The sequence below is a fragment of the Desmodus rotundus genome, chromosome 7, assembly GCF_022682495.2.
Source record: "Desmodus rotundus isolate HL8 chromosome 7, HLdesRot8A.1, whole genome shotgun sequence".
Lineage (NCBI taxonomy): Eukaryota > Metazoa > Chordata > Mammalia > Chiroptera > Phyllostomidae > Desmodus > Desmodus rotundus.
In genome coordinates, this window is record NC_071393.1 from 73,662,956 (window position 1) to 73,682,421 (window position 19,466).

General features: G+C 37.9%; 1 protein-coding gene across 4 annotated transcripts in view; it reads right to left on the reverse strand.

The window, feature by feature from the left end:
- The window catches only part of FSIP1 (fibrous sheath interacting protein 1), a 222,511-nt gene that overhangs the window by 190,968 nt on the left and 12,077 nt on the right, over positions 1–19,466 (reverse strand). For 3 of the 4 annotated variants that reach the window (XM_024567316.4, XM_045202081.3, XM_045202079.3), the window contains exons 3-5: positions 8,515–8,698; positions 3,935–4,089; positions 2,617–2,707 (exon numbers count right to left, since the gene is read on the reverse strand). In XM_024567316.4, the coding sequence (XP_024423084.1) occupies positions 2,617–2,707; positions 3,935–4,089; positions 8,515–8,698 (430 nt within the window). The remainder of the gene's footprint in view (positions 1–2,616; positions 2,708–3,934; positions 4,090–8,514; positions 8,699–19,466) is intronic. The other variant, XM_045202083.3, reaches the window with a different exon arrangement.

Below are 19,466 nucleotides of genomic sequence, written 5' to 3' on the forward strand. Positions count from 1 at the left end.
TTTAGCCCTCACTGGCAAGGCTCAGTGGACTGAGTGCCAGCCTGAGAACCAAAGGGTCACTGGTTCAATTCCCAGTCAGGGCATGTGCCTGGGTTGCTGGCCAGACCCCCAGTACGGGGTGTGTGAGAGGCAACCACACATTGATGTTTCTCTCCCTCTCTTTCTCCCACCCTTCCCCTCTCTAAAAATAAATAAATAATTTTTAAAGGCCATTTTCAATGCAGCAATATTTTTGCCAATATATCTCCTAGGGCAAGGGAAATAAAGAAAAAATAAACAAATGGGACTACATTAAATTAAAAAGCTTCTACAAATCTAAAGAAACCATCATCAAAATGGAAAGAGAACCAACCTTATGGGAAAACATATTTGTCTGTGATACCTCAGATGAGAGTTTGATCTCCAAAATACATAAAGAACTCACATGACTCAACACCAGGAAGACAAATAATCCAATTAAAAACTGGGCTAAGGACCTGAATAGACAGTTCTCCAAGGAGGACATACAGATGGCCCAGAGTTATATGGAAAGATGCTCAACATCACTAGCCATCAGAGAAATGCAAATTAAAACCACAATGGGATATTACCTCACACTGGTCAGAATGGCCATCATTAATAAATCAACAAACAACAAGTGCTGGTGAGGTTGTGGAGAAAAGGGAACCCTAGTACACTGTTGGTAGGAATGCAGACTGGTGCAGCCACTGTGGAAAACAGTAAGGAATTTCCTCAGAAAACTAAAAATGGAACTGCCCTTTGACCCAGCAATTCTGCTGCTGGGATTATACCCTAAGAACCCGAAACACCAGTTCAAAAGAACCTATGCACCCCAATGTTCATAGCAGCATTATTTACAACAGCCAAGTGTTGGAAACAGCCTAAGTGCCCATCAGTAACTGAATGGATCAAAAAACTGTGGTACATTTACACAATGGAATACTATGCAGCAGAAAGAAATAAGGAACTCCTACCCTTTGCGACAGAATGGATGGAACTGGAGAGCATTATGCTACGTGAAATACGCCAGGTGGTAAGGGACAAATACCATATGATCTCACCTATAAGTGGAACCTAATGAACAAAACAAACAAGCAAGCAAAATATCACCAGAGACATTGAAATTAAGAACAATCTGACAGTAACCAGAAGGGAGGTGGGAGGGGATAATGGAGAAGAAGGGAGGAAGGGTTTTCAGGAACTATAAAGGACACATGGACAAAATCAAGGAGGTGTGGAAGCAGGGCAGGGAGGTGAGGATGGCTGGGGTGGGAGGGGAGTGGTGGGGAGTAAATGCAGACAACTATACTTGAACAACAATAAAATAAACAGATAAATAAATAAATAAATATTTTTTTTTTTTAAAGAATCCTTCTTTGCCTCTTCCTAGCTTCTGGTGGTTCCAGAATCCTTGGTGTTCCTTGGTTTGTAACTACATTATTCTAATCATTACCTGTATCTTCTTCACATGGTCTTCTTTCCTATGTCATTGTGTCTCTGCATCCCTATTAGTCTTCTCATAAGGATATCAAGTATTAGATTTAGGGCCCACTCTAATTTAGTATGACCTCATCTTAACTAATTACATATGCAGAGATCCAAATAAGGTCACATTCTGAGGTTCCAAGTGGACATGAATTCCTTGAAGGGTCACTACTGAACTCACTACAGACAGGAACTGGCCAGCACTGTTCTCTCTCTGCATGGAGACAGACTCAAGCAGCTTCTGAGCTCTCAATGCTGGGACTGAAAAGGAACGAACCTGAAGGAATTTCATCCACATCACAGCTCGTGCTAAAGAGCTGCAGAAGCCTGTATCGGGTTCTTGGGATTCTAAAACGTTAAACATTCATTTTGTAAAAGACGAGGGGATTCCAGGATTCTCAGAGAAATCAGAAACCCCTGCTTGAAGCCAATCTAATGCCCAATCAATACTAGATGACCACTTATGTGATGTAGTTAAAGGATTTAAAAAGTGTCCTTCCAAAAAATATCAACTGTTTCCCAATCCCTAAAATCTTCACCACTATATAAGTAATTTAAATAGGTTACACGATTCCATAATAGTTCTATATAAGAAGAAGAAGATGATAAAGGAAGATGAGGAGGAGGAGAGGAATCACAAATATACATACACACAAGTGGAGAAGTAGAAACATATGTGCAAAATTAATTAGCTGGTCTTTAAAAAGAACTGTGAAAAAACAGAAAATAGGACAAATCAGTAATGGATTTTTATGAAAGGGGTTGCAGAGACCTGAGTGAGATACCCCACAGGAGGATCCTGGGCCTTTAGGGGGCTATCAGCATAAACTGGGTGTATAGAGGCAGCTAAGACACACAGGAAGTAAAGCAAAGACATGCTTTGTCTATTTCCCAACTTTTCACTGCCTTGTCCCCTACCTTTGAGCAGATATAAGCCCTTAAAAACTCTGAAACATACCTAAGCTCAAGGTAGTTCCAAATAATCCTACCTAATGTGATCATTTCCTCTAAAAAAAAAAAAAAAGTTAAACTCACAAAGAAAAAGAAAAAATAATTAAATTGGGAATTTTACCTTAATCCAAATATTCTATGACTCTTAGATAAAAATAAAGATGAGTCAATTTCACTCACCAGCAATTTCTTCTGATGCAGCAGTCAAAGCTATAAACTTTTTTGTATTTTCCATTTCCTCATTACTTGGCAAAGCACTATTTTTTGCAGACTAATGAAAGAGAAATGAAAGTGTAAATACGAGAAAAGAAAGCAACATTGATATTTCGTTGTATCTCAGTGAGGTTTCCAATTGTGCATACACAAACAAGACAACTCAGGGCATTTTTATTCCTCTAATTAGGAACTCCGTTAATGTCTTCTGTCCCCTCAAAATGCTGTCAATGAGTATTCACAAAGAGCGTTGGAGTGTATGTCTACCATTAAGATTCTGTTTAATATTTTTATAACTGAGTCTATCATCATATTACAATTTCAGATATTTCAAGATTACTACTGTATTTTATTATGCTTCCAGTTATAATTCTTGTTTCCAAGGTAAAAATTTGCTTTGAGATTCAATAGAAATAAGTGATAGGTTAATGTTTTTCTGTTAAAATTTACACAGATTATTTCTTTAGTTTAAAGCACTGCATTTTGTATATTGCTTTTTCTTTCCCAGTGGTCTTCCTGGGAAACTTGTAAAAATGTATTCTTAATTGCTGTATTATTAACTCATATTATTGCCTGGGAAATTTCCTCCAAGGTCAGTCAATTGATCAAGGTGGAATATATCAAAACCAGTTATTACAATGTTCCTTACCTTAAAAGTGCTCTCCTTTGAGGGGCAAAGTTCAAGTGTGAGCCAATAGCTATACATGAAGTCAGTGCCAACATCTGGTCAATATCCACCCCTCAATACTACCGAGAATACAAGGTCCAAGAAGGCCAAGGACAGTTAATCGAGCACTAGAAATATTAAGACTCAGCAAGGAGAGCGTGGTCCCAGGCCTCAAGCCTCAAGCACTTTACAGCTTCCCGAAGGGATCTTGACCCGCATATGAAATAATGAACTCCCCCACTTACTGGTCACAAAAGTCTACTCAAATAACAATGAGAACAAGGAGGTTAAATTTCTGTGTATTTGTACATTTATCTCCAAAATGTAAACTTGCTGAAGAAAAGCAAATATACATGCTTAATGAAAGGAGGCATCACATCCCTTTCTATTCCAAAGATGGAGGAGCCCCGCCCAACACTGGTAAGAGGCCTACTGGGCACCGGACACAGGCAATGAACACAGCAGCGCCAGTGCAGTGCCTGAGTGCTGAAAGGTCACCTACCTCCACAAAATAAGTCATTCAACGCAGACCACATCAATAACTACCGCGGTCCGTGCTCTTCTTACCATCACAGAGGATACTGCTTACGCGTCAGAATGTGGTTATATGATTCTTACCTTAAGGTCTTCCCATAGCTTTATTCTCATTTCTAGACCTTGCTTCTTAATTTCTTTTTCTCTATATTGTTTCTTCACCAATATTTTATCGAGCTTCTTCATCTTCTGAATAGCATCTTGAAGTTGAGAATCTAATTCTTTTAATTTGGGTTCATCTATATTGTGTTGAAAGTAGGAATAAGCTTGAAGTTTAGCAAACCTTAAAGCTTTGTTTTCTTTTGTTTTTACTATTTCTTCTTTCATTCAACAAATGTTTATGGCTGATAGTAATAACTAACATTGGGGTCAAGTATCTTGATTTTCAAGTTGCTTTCACATGTATTTTTTCATATAATTATCTAACAATCCTGTGAAATAGACACATTTCTCTACAGTTGAGATAGCTGGGCCCTTGTAAATAGCTAATAAGTTATAGTACTGAACTCAAAAGTGGGTCTTGTATACGATTTTATATCCCAAATTCTTTCTCTTTCATTCTGCTATATATATGTTCTATATTCATGATTAACAAATAAGGAGGAAGACAAAGGCCCAATCCCAAAGCTGCTTCAGACTGACTGCAAGAGAAGGCACGCGCGCGGTAGCTATGGCACAGTGCAGCATGCCGTAAGTGACACAAAACGGCTCCGCCGCAGAGAAACACACTCAGAAAAGTGCCCCGTGTAACCACACACCTTTATCTATGCCCCCCCACTTGTTCTGTTTTCTCGACATATCTAAAAATGTTCCTGAGTTGTGGATAACTGGTAGTCACTTACTTGAAATTAGGGACTCAGAGAAACTTTTATCATCACAGCGGCTAACATTTATAGAGTTACCTGACAGGCACAGTGTTAAGTGCTTTATTTACATGCATTATCTCACTTAATCCTCATCTTAACCCTGTGAGGTGCTATAATTATTGTTCCCATTTTACAAATTTGTAAACTGAGGCTAATGTGTAACTGGGTTACATACATATCCAAGATGATATAACTTGTAAATGGGGGAAGGGTGGGGGAAAAGGCAGAAAACTGTACTTGAACAGCAATAAAAATAATAATAATAATAATAATAATAAATAAATCTGGATAGTATATGGACTTCAGTTTACAATTTGTATCAATACTGATTCGTTCATCGTGACAAATGCACCATACTAATGTAAGGTGTCACCACTAGGGAACTGAACGTGGGGTACATGAAAATGCTCTGTTACTTTTGCAATTCTGTGAATCTAAAACTGTTCAAAAATTATGAGTTAATTTGGAAAAAATCCTTTACTTTTTAATTTGAATTTTTAATAAATTCAAATAATAAAATAATAATAAATTAATAAACAAATACTCATGGGCACATAAATGGACACATCAGGAACATAAATAAATTTTTGCTTATGTCATTTTCTTAAATATGTTAAAAACATTAAAATATTAAAATTTTAAACATTAAAAAAAATAACTAGTAAGTGGCAGGGTCAGTTTCCACCCATATCTGTCTGACTCCAGAGCCAAAGCTCTTCACCACTAGGCGGGTAATACTTCCTCTGTGAAGTCTGACAAAAGATAATAATCTGGCAATGAGCATAAATGCTCAAATATTAAACTCTCAACTACCCCAGTTTAGATAATTAGAAATGGCATATTATGCTAAGAAAGGCCAAATTTTGTGACTTTTGAAAATCCTAAGAGCCCAGTGATGGTTTTCTATAATGTATATTACTTTCTCTTTAAGGAAAATAAAATATTTTTAGAGGGAATAAGCTTATCCAAAAAGAATACTGATTGCCCTGGCTGGTGTGGCTCAGTGGATTGAGCTCTGGCCTTCAAACCAAAGGGTCGCTGGTTTGATTCCCAGTCAGGGCACATGCCTGGGTTGCCAGCCAGGTCCCCAGTAGGGGGCACTCAAAAGGCAACCACACTGATGTTTCTCTCCTTCTCTTTCTCCCTCCCTTCCCCTTTCTAAAATTAAATAAGTAAAATCTTTTTTAAAAAAGAATACTGATTAATACTGATCATATTAGTAAAGAGGCCCTGCAAATCTTATTGCTTATGTACTTCAAATGCAACAGCCTCTAGTTCTAATTCCCAACTGCAAACCCTAGCATTCTCAGCCTCCATGTATCTATACAGCAGGCATTTCGAAGTAACTTATGCAGTACTGAAGCAAAGGGAAGGGTCATCAAGGAGCATGTATGAAGGACCCATGGACAAAGCCAAAGGGGGGAAGGATTGAAGGTAGGAGATGGGGGTGGGGGTGGCGAAAGAAAGTGGTGGTGGAAAATGGAAACAATTATACTTGAACAACAATAAAAAAATGCATCAAATGCCAAAAAAGCATACAAATACAATGTAAACTGGGTGATAGCTAATCTCAACTAAAATACCTTGTTTCCTGATAACTGTAAGCCTGAATCAGCTGGCCTAACTTTGAGAGCTGATCTCGTCCCAAATATATTCTAAACCAGCAGTTTTCACAAGTTATGAATCTCAGCTTCCCTTTACAGCCTTAAAAATTACTCAAAACCCAAAGTAGCTTTTGTTTATGTGAGTTATATCTATTAATATTGCAATATTAGAAATAAAAATTTAAAATAATATATACATTTATTCATTTTAAATAATAAACATTATTATTAATTATCTATCAACATAAACAGAACATTTTTGAAAACTATATTTTTTTAAAATATTGAGAGGAATGGCATTGTTTTCATTTTTAAGTATCTGGCTTAATAGAAGACAGCTAAATTCTTATGTTTGCTTCTGAAGTCAATCTATTGCAATCTGTTATTTTAGTTAAAGTGTGTGAAGGAAATCTGGCCTCACACAGACACGTAGTAGGAAAGAAGAAGAGAAATTTAATAGCCTTTTCATATAGCGGTGAATATTCTCCTTTGACACTGTGTAAATCTACAAGGGTTGGTCTCTAAAAGGTGAGTGATAATGAAAAATCTGTAACCATATCAGTGAGCTTTTTGTATTTGTTCCATTGAAGTCCATGGATCTATCTTTCATATTAAAGGGATCTTTTACCCCGCGTTGGTCATTGGGAAAAGAGTGGTTCGGTTTTATTTTACTGAATTATGTTGACCTTCAAACTGTTAATATATTTCAGTACACAATATCAAAACAATCACATTTGTTAATATGGCCACCAATTTTTATCAGAAAAGTCTGTTCGGGACAACAGGGGTTTGATTCCCCAATGGGGAGCCGAAAACAAGAAAAGTCAAGTGCTGGGAAGCTGTCGAGCTCACACGGACATGCGTAAGTTTTCCAAAATTCCAACTTTCACTTGAAAGTTTGTTCAAATTTTATCATTGACAAAAAATACTGTCAATGGTCTTCCTTGAGTTAATAGGTTCATTTTATTTTAAAAAACAAATGCCAAATACCCAAGTCTGAATGATAACAGTTCTTCTGTTGGTCATTCTTTAAAGTAAAAATGATGCTTCATTTAAAAAGTGGCAAATTCAGCTCTCAGCTTAAACAATCACACAAGTACTTTTCCTCAACACAACCTTCACATTTTGGAATACAGCAGAATTGCTTTATATGACCCTCTCATTCTACCACACAGGATATTAAAAAGATGTGTTTTGAAAGGTCAAGATTTCATCAAATTATTAATTTTTACTGCTCCGAAGACTTTCTGGAGTGATACTGGCTATTTCTTTTTCCTGCCAGTGCCTGGTTACAAAGATTACAACTAATAGTACAATTTGATGCCATTGCCTTGATTCATAAGGCACCAGCAATTTTCTTACAAGATTTTATTTATTTACTTTAGAGAGAAAGAAGGGAAGGGAAAAGAGAGGGAGAGAAACGGCAAGGCAAGAGAGAAGCATCAATCAGTTGCCTCTCACATGCCCCCAACCGTGGACCTGGCCTGCAACCCAGGCATGTGCCCTGACTGGGAAAACTGGTGACCTTTCAGTTTGCAGGACAACACCCAACCCACTGAGCCACACCAGTTGGAGCAAAATGTCAGCAATTTTACCAACATCGCTTTTGTACCATTAGTGTAAATACCCATTCATTGGGCAAGAAAGCAAATAGATTATTTCAGTATTATGATAAACTATATTACTAGTATATTATGTCAGTATTATAATAAAAGTAGTTTTTACTTTGCAGAGCCCCTGAAAGGGTCTCAAGAGATCCCCAGAGCTCTGCAGCCCACATTTTGAGAACTGCTGTTCTAATTCACTCTCACCAGTAGTAATTTAATAACCATGAAAAAAGAAGTCTTTTAAAATCCAAAAGTTACTAAGATCAAATGGGATTATCCCTTAAAAAGTATAAGTTACAGGATACATTTTATTGTGCAATTTTAGTCTTTAAAAAAGATCAATAATAACTCATGTAATAAAATGCAGAAATATTTCCTACTTGATTAATGTAAAATGGTCACAATAACAATTGTATTAAATGGCATTATTTTTCTAAGTATATTTAAGGACTCTTAATATTCTTCTAAATAATAACTGATGATTGCTTGTTCATAAAGTAATAACTCATTTTTTAATTATTCCTACTTAACTGATAAAAAAACATTTCTAACATTTTAACATCTATAATCATTAGCCAATCACCCACCTGAACATTTAGAAATTATCTGATGTTGAACCAAGTTCAAATCTTCACCTGACCCCTGTCCATCCAGTTTCATTTTCTCGATGTAGTTTTCCCTTTTGTCGTCATCACGGCTTCCACTTCCCTCTGGATTACTGCCTAACGAGTGGCCCTCTTCATCAGAGTTCAACTTGACTGCAGTATCAACCTCAAAGTGATTTCCAAAGAAACATTTTTCAAAAATAATGTATGGTTTTAAACTTTAAATTTCTAGACTATTTTAGATAACATAAGTATATAAGGGAACACACACATTAGCATTCAAGTATTCTAGGAAAATAACACTTTTTTATTAAATGCAATTCAACTACACAGTTAAATTTAATAAGAATTTGCACCAAAGAAATATGCACCATTCTGTAGTAATTTCTAGCAATAATGGAGAAAAGTCAGTAATCAGTCCTGAAGAGAACTGCTGCCAGGCAGGCTCCGGGAATGAGGCATGATGGTCCCTGCTCCCTGAGCACACACTCAGAGGAAGAGTCAGAGGTCAAGAGCTGTGCCAATACAATACGATAGCCACTAGCCGCATGTGGCTGGCTACTGAATAGCTGAAAAGTGAATAGTCTAAATTGAGATGTGGTTCTACTGAACTTCTTCAAGCCAGAATCATGTGCTTTGGTGATTAATTTATTTTTAAGCTATTCACAGTTTTTCTATTTCATTATGTTTTCTCTTTCCATTTTAGCAAAGTGCACTTTGAAAACACCACAGCTGTGTTTTCCTGAGAGAGAACAAGAAAAGACACCCATGGCTGAGTCAGGAGAAAACAGGGATCATAGCGCCCTGAGGACTGTGCAGGCAAGTGCGAGTCAAGGTGGAAATGAGCACAGGCCAAGGGAGAGGGAAGCAGCCACTTCTGAGAGAAGGACCTTTTCCCTCCCAATGGACAGACTGACTGCTCCAGCCCTTGTGCTCAACCCTCTGCATCCTGTGACCCATCTCTCCAATTGTAACTGTGCCTCCTTGTGAATCTCCAAGGCAGAAGGTTGGTGGTGCTGAGAATAAACTGCCAGGGATACAGGACTGCAGGAGCATCTCTGTTCACCTGAACTAGTGCATAAACCCCAGCAGAAATGAGCTGAGTCAGTGATATGACAATTATAGCCACCATTTACTGATGAATCACTATTAGCCACGTCCTGTGCTAAGTACCTTACACACACTGCCTCCTTCATTCCACACAAAGACCCTGAGGTAAAGGCACTTCTCCCCGACCTGACAGAGAACAAAACAGATCCAGTACAGAATGAAACTAGTGGAGTCCCAATTTATAAACAAACAAAACAACGCCTACTTTATGTAATTTCAGAGGTGTTAAAGAGGGGTCCCTGTTCAAAAACACACATCTATCAAAGGCCAGGTAAAGTCTGAAATTCCATAATACCCAGTAAATCCTTAAGGCTATATAGTTCTGTGAAAATGCTGAAATTGCTGGGAGAGGTCACATGAGCCTTGTCAGTCGTTTATATCATAGCATAAATGAATTTAGCCGACCTTACCCTGAAAATGAGTTTTCATATAGGGGAATATAGGATAGACAAACGATAACTAAATGTTAGCAATATACTCAGATAGCATACTTCAGGCTACACAAAGACCTTTCCCATGTATCATCCCATGCAATCCTAACTCTTAGAATGAGCAGGAAGCAATAAGGCAAAAAGATGAACTGGAGGACAAAAGGCAAACCTGGCCCATTTCACAATTTTACCCATAGTGCCCCACCCATCTTCCCCCACCCATTCATTGCCCACCAGCCTCTCTGTTCCTAGCCCTCCTGCTCTGCTGCCCTGTGGCCTGTGTGTATGATTTTCCTCTCTTCTTCATTCTCAAAGCCACTTTCTATCTCCATTTTTCATTGCTCCATGTCCCCCACTCCACACCTTGCATGTGAGTCTCAGGAAAAGTAAATACCCTATAAAAACCTTTCTAACAGTTAGATTACCTACCTGAGAGATGTGAGATTTTTAAACAAATTACACCTACAGGTTCTTTTGGGAAAAATATTCATAAGCAACAATAAACCAAAAAAATTTAGAATGAGAAATCTATTATTACTAAAGAAATTTCATTAAAAATCTAGCATTTTAAACTCATTTTCTGCCACATAGAAAATTTTGGTAAGATATTAATAAAAGCCAAATTTGAACAATAAAACTAATCAAAATTCCAGGATTTATTATTCTGACAATATACAAGGTTTCTTAGACATTGAATCATTTGCAATCAGCAGTCAGCATGCAGTGTATCTGTGGCTTTCTTCCCCAGACCAATATAAACCTTGTCTTCCATGAACTTGATTAACACAAATCACAATTTTTAGGAGGCTTCCCTTTGGATATAATTATCAAACTCCTTCTTAACTAGCAAATATGGTTGAGTTGTAACAGCAGCTTAGTGGGTTAAAATGAAATCGTACCTGAAGTGGTCGTACTTTTCTTCTGAATGAGTCTTGAAGTATTAATCGATGTATTAGAGCCTGTATGTCAATTTTGTGAAGTTGCTGCTTTCCAAAACACCATCACCCAGGAATATATAAGCAGAAATACTAATTCTATGCTACTCTACATTTTGTCAGGTCTTTGTGTATCATCCTACCTACATAAAGTGGGAAAATCTTCCTTCTAAATTCATTGAACACATATTTCGCGAATACTTACTATGCACCAGACTTCATGCTGAATGCTATGAATCACACAGAAAGGACCGGCCGAGCTGAAGAATTGAAACCAATAACTAAGAAGTACTGAATACTTACTAAGTGCTAGTCACTATTCTAAGAACTTTAAACATTTTATGTCATTTTATCTTTAAAACATGCCTATGAATTTTGAACAGATGAGAAAACTGGCACAGAGTCTCAAAGTAATTTTCCCAAAATCACATGAAATATGGGCAGCGGAACCCAATTTAAACCTATGACTCTTAGAGTTCAGGTTTATAACCACTATGCTTGGAACTAAAGGACCTAAAATTGTTTTCAGATTCCAATTTTGGGTCTCTGGAAAACTGAATGAACTAAAACCCTCCAACTACTTAGAAATACATAGATGAGCTCACATGAACATTAGGGAAATTTCCAGTAGATAGAAATTAAAAGGAAACTGAAAAAAAAACTAGTAACAGGAGCCTTATAAATCCTTAAACCAGCTGCCCTGGTTCCTGGCTGGGGGTGGAGGTAGAAGTAAAAAAGAGAGAGAAATGAGAATGTGCTGGCCTTAGAAAACTATGAACTTAGGTTTTAACACCCATGCAACAGTAGGAGAACAGGCCTTGGATCCGAGCAAGACAAGAAGATGAGTGCCCTGACCAGTGTGCTCAGCAGGTTAGAGCGTCATCCTGCAAACGGAAAGGTTGCCGGAGGGCACGTGCCTGGATTTCGGTCCCAGTTGGGGGCATTCAAGAGGTAACCGATTGATGTATCTCTCTAACATTGATGTTCCTCCCCTTCTCTTTCTCCATCCCTTCCCCTCTTCCTAAAGTATCTTTAGCCCTGGCTGGTGTGGCTCATGGATTGAGTGCCTGCCTGCGAACCAAAGGGTCACCGGTTCCCAGACAGGGCACATGTCTGGGTTACGGGTCAGGTCCCCAGTAGCAGGTGTGTGAGAGGCAACCACACACTGATGTTTCTCTCCCTCTCTTTCTCTTTCCCATTCCCCTCTCTAAAAATAAATAAATGGAGTCTTTCTATAAAACAAGAAAAAGAAAATCAATATCTTTTTTTAAAAAAGAGGGGGGGAGGAAACTTCCTTCTTCCTCTCCATAAAGCTAGATACCTCAGAGGTATATCCTCAGTGAAAAATACATCTAGCCAAAAGCATAGGGCAAGAATGAAGATACAAGTGTGAAAAAGCATTCCCTGAGATTTGCTACCACAGGGTCATGCTTCATGTGGGTTTGGGTTACAATTTATATTATTCATGTGCTCTAGGATGCTTAAAGTTGAAAAATTGGCAAAAAAAAAAAAAAAAAAAAAAAAAAAACCACCAAAAGAGAGAAAGAGGAATTCATTCTAGTGATGTATCTCTGAGGCATCTGGTAGAAGCAAACACAAGCCTGCTCTGGAAGATAGTTTCAAATCAGGTTCCATAAAATTCCCAGCTACGTTCCAAAAGTTTAAAAGCCATGAACATATTACCAACAATAACCAAGAATCACAATAAATAAAAAAACTTAAAATATTAAAATGCTGATAATCATATAAATATTTTATTTGGCATTTTTAAAATTAAAAAAAGATCAAGATATGGTAAAGAACAGATGGATTAAAAATAAACTAAAAAGAACTTCCAGAATTAAAACTATATCATTAAATTTAAAAATTCAGTGGATAGATTAAAGAGCAAATTTGATATAAAATAAGAAATAATTCAAAAATTACAAAATACATGTTAAAAATTCCCCTAAATAAAGAACAGAGAAATAAATGGATAGGAAATATTAAAAAGAACATAATAGACATGAAGGATAGAGGGAAAGATTCTAAAGACATTTAATATGACTCCCAGGATGACAAAATAGAAAAAAATGACACTTTTGAAATATTTGAAATGTGAAAACACAATGGCTAAAAATTTTTCAAAATAGATGAAACATACAAATTCTTAGATTGAAGAAGTACTAGTCTCCAGAAGGGTAAATTAAATAAATTCATACCTAGGTAAGTAATAGTAGATACAAAGCAATCAGAGAAAAACATCTAAACTAGACAACCCACACTGAAATAAATATTGGGCTTACCAAAAGCCTTCTCGTTGGTAACAAAAGAGACTACAAGGAACCTAAATGTAAAACATAAAGTAGAAAACTTTCAGAAAAAAATGTGAGAAAATCTTTGGGATCTTGAGTTAAACAAAGAGTTCTTACATACAACAAAAACTACAATCTTCAAAAGATAAAAATTAATAAGTTGCACTTGAGAAAATATAAAATGCTCTTCCAAAGCCACAATTAAAAAAATTAAAAGTGAAGCTACAGACTGGTGGAAAGTATTTGTAAATCATTATCTAGAATATATCAAGTACCCTCAAAAGCCAACAATAGGAAAACAAAATTAAAATATATATATGTAAGTACATATATAAAATTGAACATATACTTTCCAAAGAAAATATGTGGACCACAAAAAAGCACATGAAAACATATCAACATTATTGGTCACCAGGGAAATGCAAGTTAAAATACAAAGAGCTACTATTGTAAACCTATTAGAATGGCTGTTTTTTAAAAAACTATCAACTGGATGCAAAACAGCTGGAACTCTCATACATTTCTGGTGGAAACAGAAGACAGTTTGAGTTTCCTATAGTTAAACATACACTTACTATACAACCCAGTGATCCCACCCCTAGATATTTACCTAAAAGAAATAAAAACCTATTCCCCACAAAGAAATTCAGTACATAAATATTTATAATGGCTTTATTCATAATCACCAAAATCTGCAAACTACCCAAATATTCCTCAACGGGGAATGGATAAACAAACTGTGGTACATCCATACAATGGAATATTACTCAGCAATAAAAAAAAAGGAGTGAACTATTGATACATGCAACATGGCTGAGTCTCAAATGCACTGTGCCATTAGACAAAAGCCAGGCTCAAAATCTATATACTTTTTAATTTCATTCACATGACCTTCTGGAAAAAGAAAAACTAAGGGGACAGAACACAGACCAGGACTTCCAGCCGAGATGGAGGCATAGGTAGACACACTGTGCTTCCTCGCACAACCAAAAGAAGGACAACAACAAACAACCAGAACTGACAGAAAATCGAACCGCACGGAAGTCCGACAACCAAGGAGATAAAGAAAAAACATTCACCCAGACCGGTGGGAGGGGTGGAGATGGGCAGCAGGGGCGGAGAGGACACACATAGCAACACAGTGGCTGGTGGATCCAGTGAGATGGCGAATTGTGGAGCGGGGTGGGCAAAGCTGCAGCTGGCTGGCAAGGCAGCAGCTGGAGGACCCGAGTGACAGACCCCACAACCCAGAGCTCCAGCTCAGGGAAATAAAGCCTCAAACCTCTGATTGAAAACACCTGTGGGGGATGAGGCGGCAGCAGGAGAAATGCCCAGCCTCACAGGAGAGGTTGTTGGAGAGACCCACAGGGGCCTACAACGTGCACAAGCCCACCCACTTGGGAACCAGCACCAGAAGTGCCTGATTTGATTGTGGGTAACAGAGGGAATGACTGAAAACTGGCAGAGTGTGGAGCAAGCACCATTGCTCCCTATCGGACCCCTTCCCCACATACAGCATCACAGTGCAGAAACCAGTGTTACCCGGACCTGGTGAACGCCTAAGGCTCCGCCCCTTTATGTAACAGGCATGTCAAGACAAAAAAAATGGCCCAAATGAAAGAACAGATCAAAGCTCCAGAAAAAATACAACTAAGCGACCAAAAGATAGCCAACCTATCAGATGCACAGTTCAGAACACTGGTAATCAGGAAGCTCACAGAATTCATTGAATTTGGTCACAAATTAGATGAAAAAATGAAGGCTGTGCTAAGAGAAACAAAGGAAAATGTACAGGGAACCAATAGTGATGGGAAAGAAACTGGAACTCAGATCAACAGTGTGGACCAGAAGGAAGAAAGAAACATCCAACCAGAAAAGAATGAAGAAACAAGAATTCAAAAAACTGAAGAGAGGCTTAGGAACCTCCAGGACATCTTGAAACGTTCCAACATTCAAATTATAGCGGTACCAAAAGGGGAAGAGGAAGAACAAACAATTGAGAACTTATTTGAACAAATAATGAAGGAAAACTTCCCCAATCTGGCAAAGGGAATAGACTTCCAGGAAGTCCAGGAAGCTCAGAGAGTCCCAAAGAAGCTGGACCCAAGGAGGAACACACCAAGGCACATCATAATTACATTAGCCAAGATGAAACAGAAGGAGAGAATCTTAGAAGCAGCAAGAGAAAAGGACACAGTTACCTACAAAGAGGTTCCCATAAGACTGTCAGCTGATTTCTCAAAAGAGACCTTACAGGCAAGAAGGGGCTGGAAAGAAGTATTCCAAGTCATGAAAGCAAGGACCTACATCCAAGATTGCTCTATCCAGCAAAGCTTTCATTTAGAATGGAAGGGAAGATAAAGTGCTTCTCAGATAAGGTCAAATTCAAGGAGTTCATCATCACCAAGCCCTTATTATAGGAAATGTTAAAGGGACTTACCTAAGAAAAAGAAGATCAAAAATATGAGCAATAAAAATGACAGCAAACTCACAGTTATTAACAACCACACCTAAAACAAAAACAAAAGCAAAGTAGGCAAACAACTAGAACAGGAACAGAACCACAGAAATGGAGCTCACATGGAGGGTTATTAACAGGGGAGTGGGAGGGGGAGAGAGGGGGCAAAGGTACAGAGAATAAGTAGCATAAATGGTAGGTGGAAAATAGACAGGGGGAGGGTAAGAATAGTGTAGGAAATGTAGAAGCCAAAGAACTTATAAGTATGACCCACGGACACGAACTATAGGAGGGGAATGTGGGAGGGAGGGGGTGGGCAGGATGGAGTGGAGTGAGGGGAGAGGGAAATGGGACAACTGTAATAGCACAATCAATAAATATATTTTAAAAAAACAAAAAAAGAGAAGAAAAAGAGAGTATTAAATGACATAGAGACAAAAAGAACAATTCAAAGGATCAAGAAAGCCAGGAGCTGATCTTTGAAAAGATAAACAAAATCAACAAGACTTTAACCAGACTCATCAAGAAATAAAAAGAGAAGATGCAAATTAATAAAATCAGAAATAAAAGGAGAAATTACATTTGATACCACAGAAATACAAAGGATTGTAAGAAATTACTACGAACAAATATATGTCAAGAAATTTGAAATCCTGGGCAAAATGGACAAATTTCTAGAAACATAATCCTCCAAAACTGAGTCAAGAAGAAGCAGAAAGCCTGGACAGACTGATAACAGCTAGTGAAATTGAAGCAGTAATCAAAAAACTGCTGGCACACAAAAGCCCTCGACCAAATGGTTTCACAGGAGAATTTTACCAAACATTTAGGGAAGAGCTAACCCCAATCCTTCTCAAACTATTCCAAAAAGCCCAAGAAGAGGGAAGACTCCCAAACTCTTCTTATGAGGCCAGCATCATCCTTATGCCAAAACCAGATAAAGACACAACAAAGAAAGAAAGCTACAGGCCAGTATTGCTGATGAACATAAATGCTAAAACCCTCAGCAAAATATTGGCAAACTGGATGCAGTGATACATTAAAAAGATCAGCCCTGGCAGGTGTGGCTTAGTGGACTGAGTGCCAGCCAGCGAATCAAAGGGTCATCAGTTTGATTCCCAGTCAAGCACACATGCCTGGGTTGTGGGCCAGGTCCCCAGTGGGGGATGTGCAAGAGGCAACCACACATTGATGTTTCTCTCCCTTCCCCTATCTAAAAATAAATAAATAAAATCTTTTTAAAAAATCATACACAATGATCAAGTGAGATTAATCCCAGGGATGCAAGGATGGTACAATATATGCAAATCAATAAATGTAATACATCACATAAATAAAATGGAAGATAAAACTCACATGATCATATCAACAGATGCTAGAAAAGCATTTGATAAAGTACAGCACCCATGAAAAAAAACACTCAGCAAAGTGAGAGTAGAGAGAGCATACCTCAACATAATAAAGACCATATACAAGAAAACTACAGCCAACATCATAGCCAAAGGGCTAAAACTAAAAGCTTTCCCCCTAATATCAGGAACTCTTGTGTCCACTTTCACCACTTCTATTCAACACACTATTGGAAGTTCTAGCCACAGCAATTAGACAAGAAAAAGAAACAAGAGGCAAACAGATTGGAAAAGAGGAAGTAAAACTGTCATTGTTTGCAGACAACATGATAGTGTACATAGAAAGCCCTACACACGCCATCAAAAAATTACTCAACCTAATAAGTGGATTTGGCAAAACAGTGGGATACAAACTCAATATTCAGACATTGAAGGCATTTTTGTACACCAACAATGAACTATCAGAAACAGAAATTAGGGGGGAAATCCCATTTACTATAGCAACAAGAAAAATAAAATACCTAGGAAAAAACTTAACTAAGGGGGTAAAAGACCTGTACTCAGAAACTACACAACACTGAAGAAAGAGATTAAGGCACAAATAAATGGAAGTATATACTGTGTTCATGGATTGGAAGAATTAACATCATTAAAACCTCCATACTACCCCAAGCAATCTACAGATTCAACACAATCCCTATCAAAATACCAATCGCATATTAAACATAGAACAAATATTTCAAAAATTTATATGGAACCATAAACGACCCCAAATAGCTGCAGCAATTCTGAGAAAGAAGAACAAAGTAGGGGGGATATCATACCATACCTGATATCAAAATCTATTACAAGGCCACTGTAATCAAGACAGTCTGGTGCTGGCATAAGAACAGACACATAGACCAATGGAACAGAACAGAGAGCCCAGAAATAAACCCATGACTCCATGGTCAATTAATATTTGACAAAGGGGACAGAAGCATAAAATGGAGTAAAGATAGCCTCTTCAGCAAGTGGTTTTGGGAGATCTGGACAGCTACATGCAAAAAAATGAAACTAGACCACAAACTTATACCATACACCAGAATAACTCAAGATGATAAAAGACTTAAACATAGTCATAACACCATAAAACTCCTAGAGGAGAACACAGGCAGGAAAATTTCAGATATTCCACACAGCAATATTTTCACTGATACATCCCCTAGGGCAAGGGACATTAAGGAAAGAATAAACAAATGGGACTACATCAAATTAAAAAGCTTCTGCACAGCTAAAGAAAACATCAACAAAATGGAAAGGGAACCAACCTTATGGGAAAACATATTTGTCTACGATACCTCAGATGAGAGTTTGATCTCCAAAATACATAAAAGAACTCACATGACTCAATACCAGGAAGACAAACAATCCAATTAAAAAAATGGGCTAAAGACCTGAACAGACATTTCTCCAAGGAGGACATACAGAGGGCCTATAGACATATGAAAGGATGCTCAACATCACTAGCCATCAGAAAGATGCAGATTAAAACCACAATGAGATACCACTTCATACTGGCCAGAATGGCCATTGTTAACAAAATAACAAACAAGTGCTGGTGAGGTTGTGGAGAAAAGGGAACCCTAGTACATTGTTGGTGGGAATGCAGACTGGTGCAGCCACTGTGGAAAACAGTAAGGAATTTCCTCAAAAAACTAAAAATGGAACTGCCTTTTGATCCAGTGATTCCATTGCTAGGATTATACCCTAAGAGCCCTGAAACACCAATTCAAAAGAACCTATGCACCCCAATGTTCATAGCAGCACAATTTTTAATAGCCAAGTTCTGGAAACAGCCTAGGAGCCCCTAAGTAAATGTCTGGGTCAAAAAACTGGTACATATTCACAATGGAACAGTACACAGTAGAAAGAAAGATGGAGCTCCTGCCCTTCCTGACTGCATGGATGGAACTGGAGAGCATTATGCTAAGTGAAATAAGCCAGATGGTGAAAGACAAATACCATATGATCTCACCTTTAACTGGAACATAATCAACAAAACAAACAAAGAGCAAAATATAAGCAGAGACGTGGAAATAAAGAACAAACTGATAGTGACCAGATGGGAGGAGAGGGGGGGAAATGGGAAAAGACGGGGAAGCGGCAAGTCAAGGAACATGTATAAAGGATGCATATGCATGGACAACATGATAGGGATCGACTATGGGAGTGGTGGGTGAGGGGCAGGGGGTGGGGTCAGCAGGGCAGGGGAGAGCCACAGGGAAAAATGTAGAACAACTGTAATTGAACAACAATTTTAAAAAGATATTCTGGACTTCCAGCCAAGATGGACTCATAGGTAGATACACTTTACC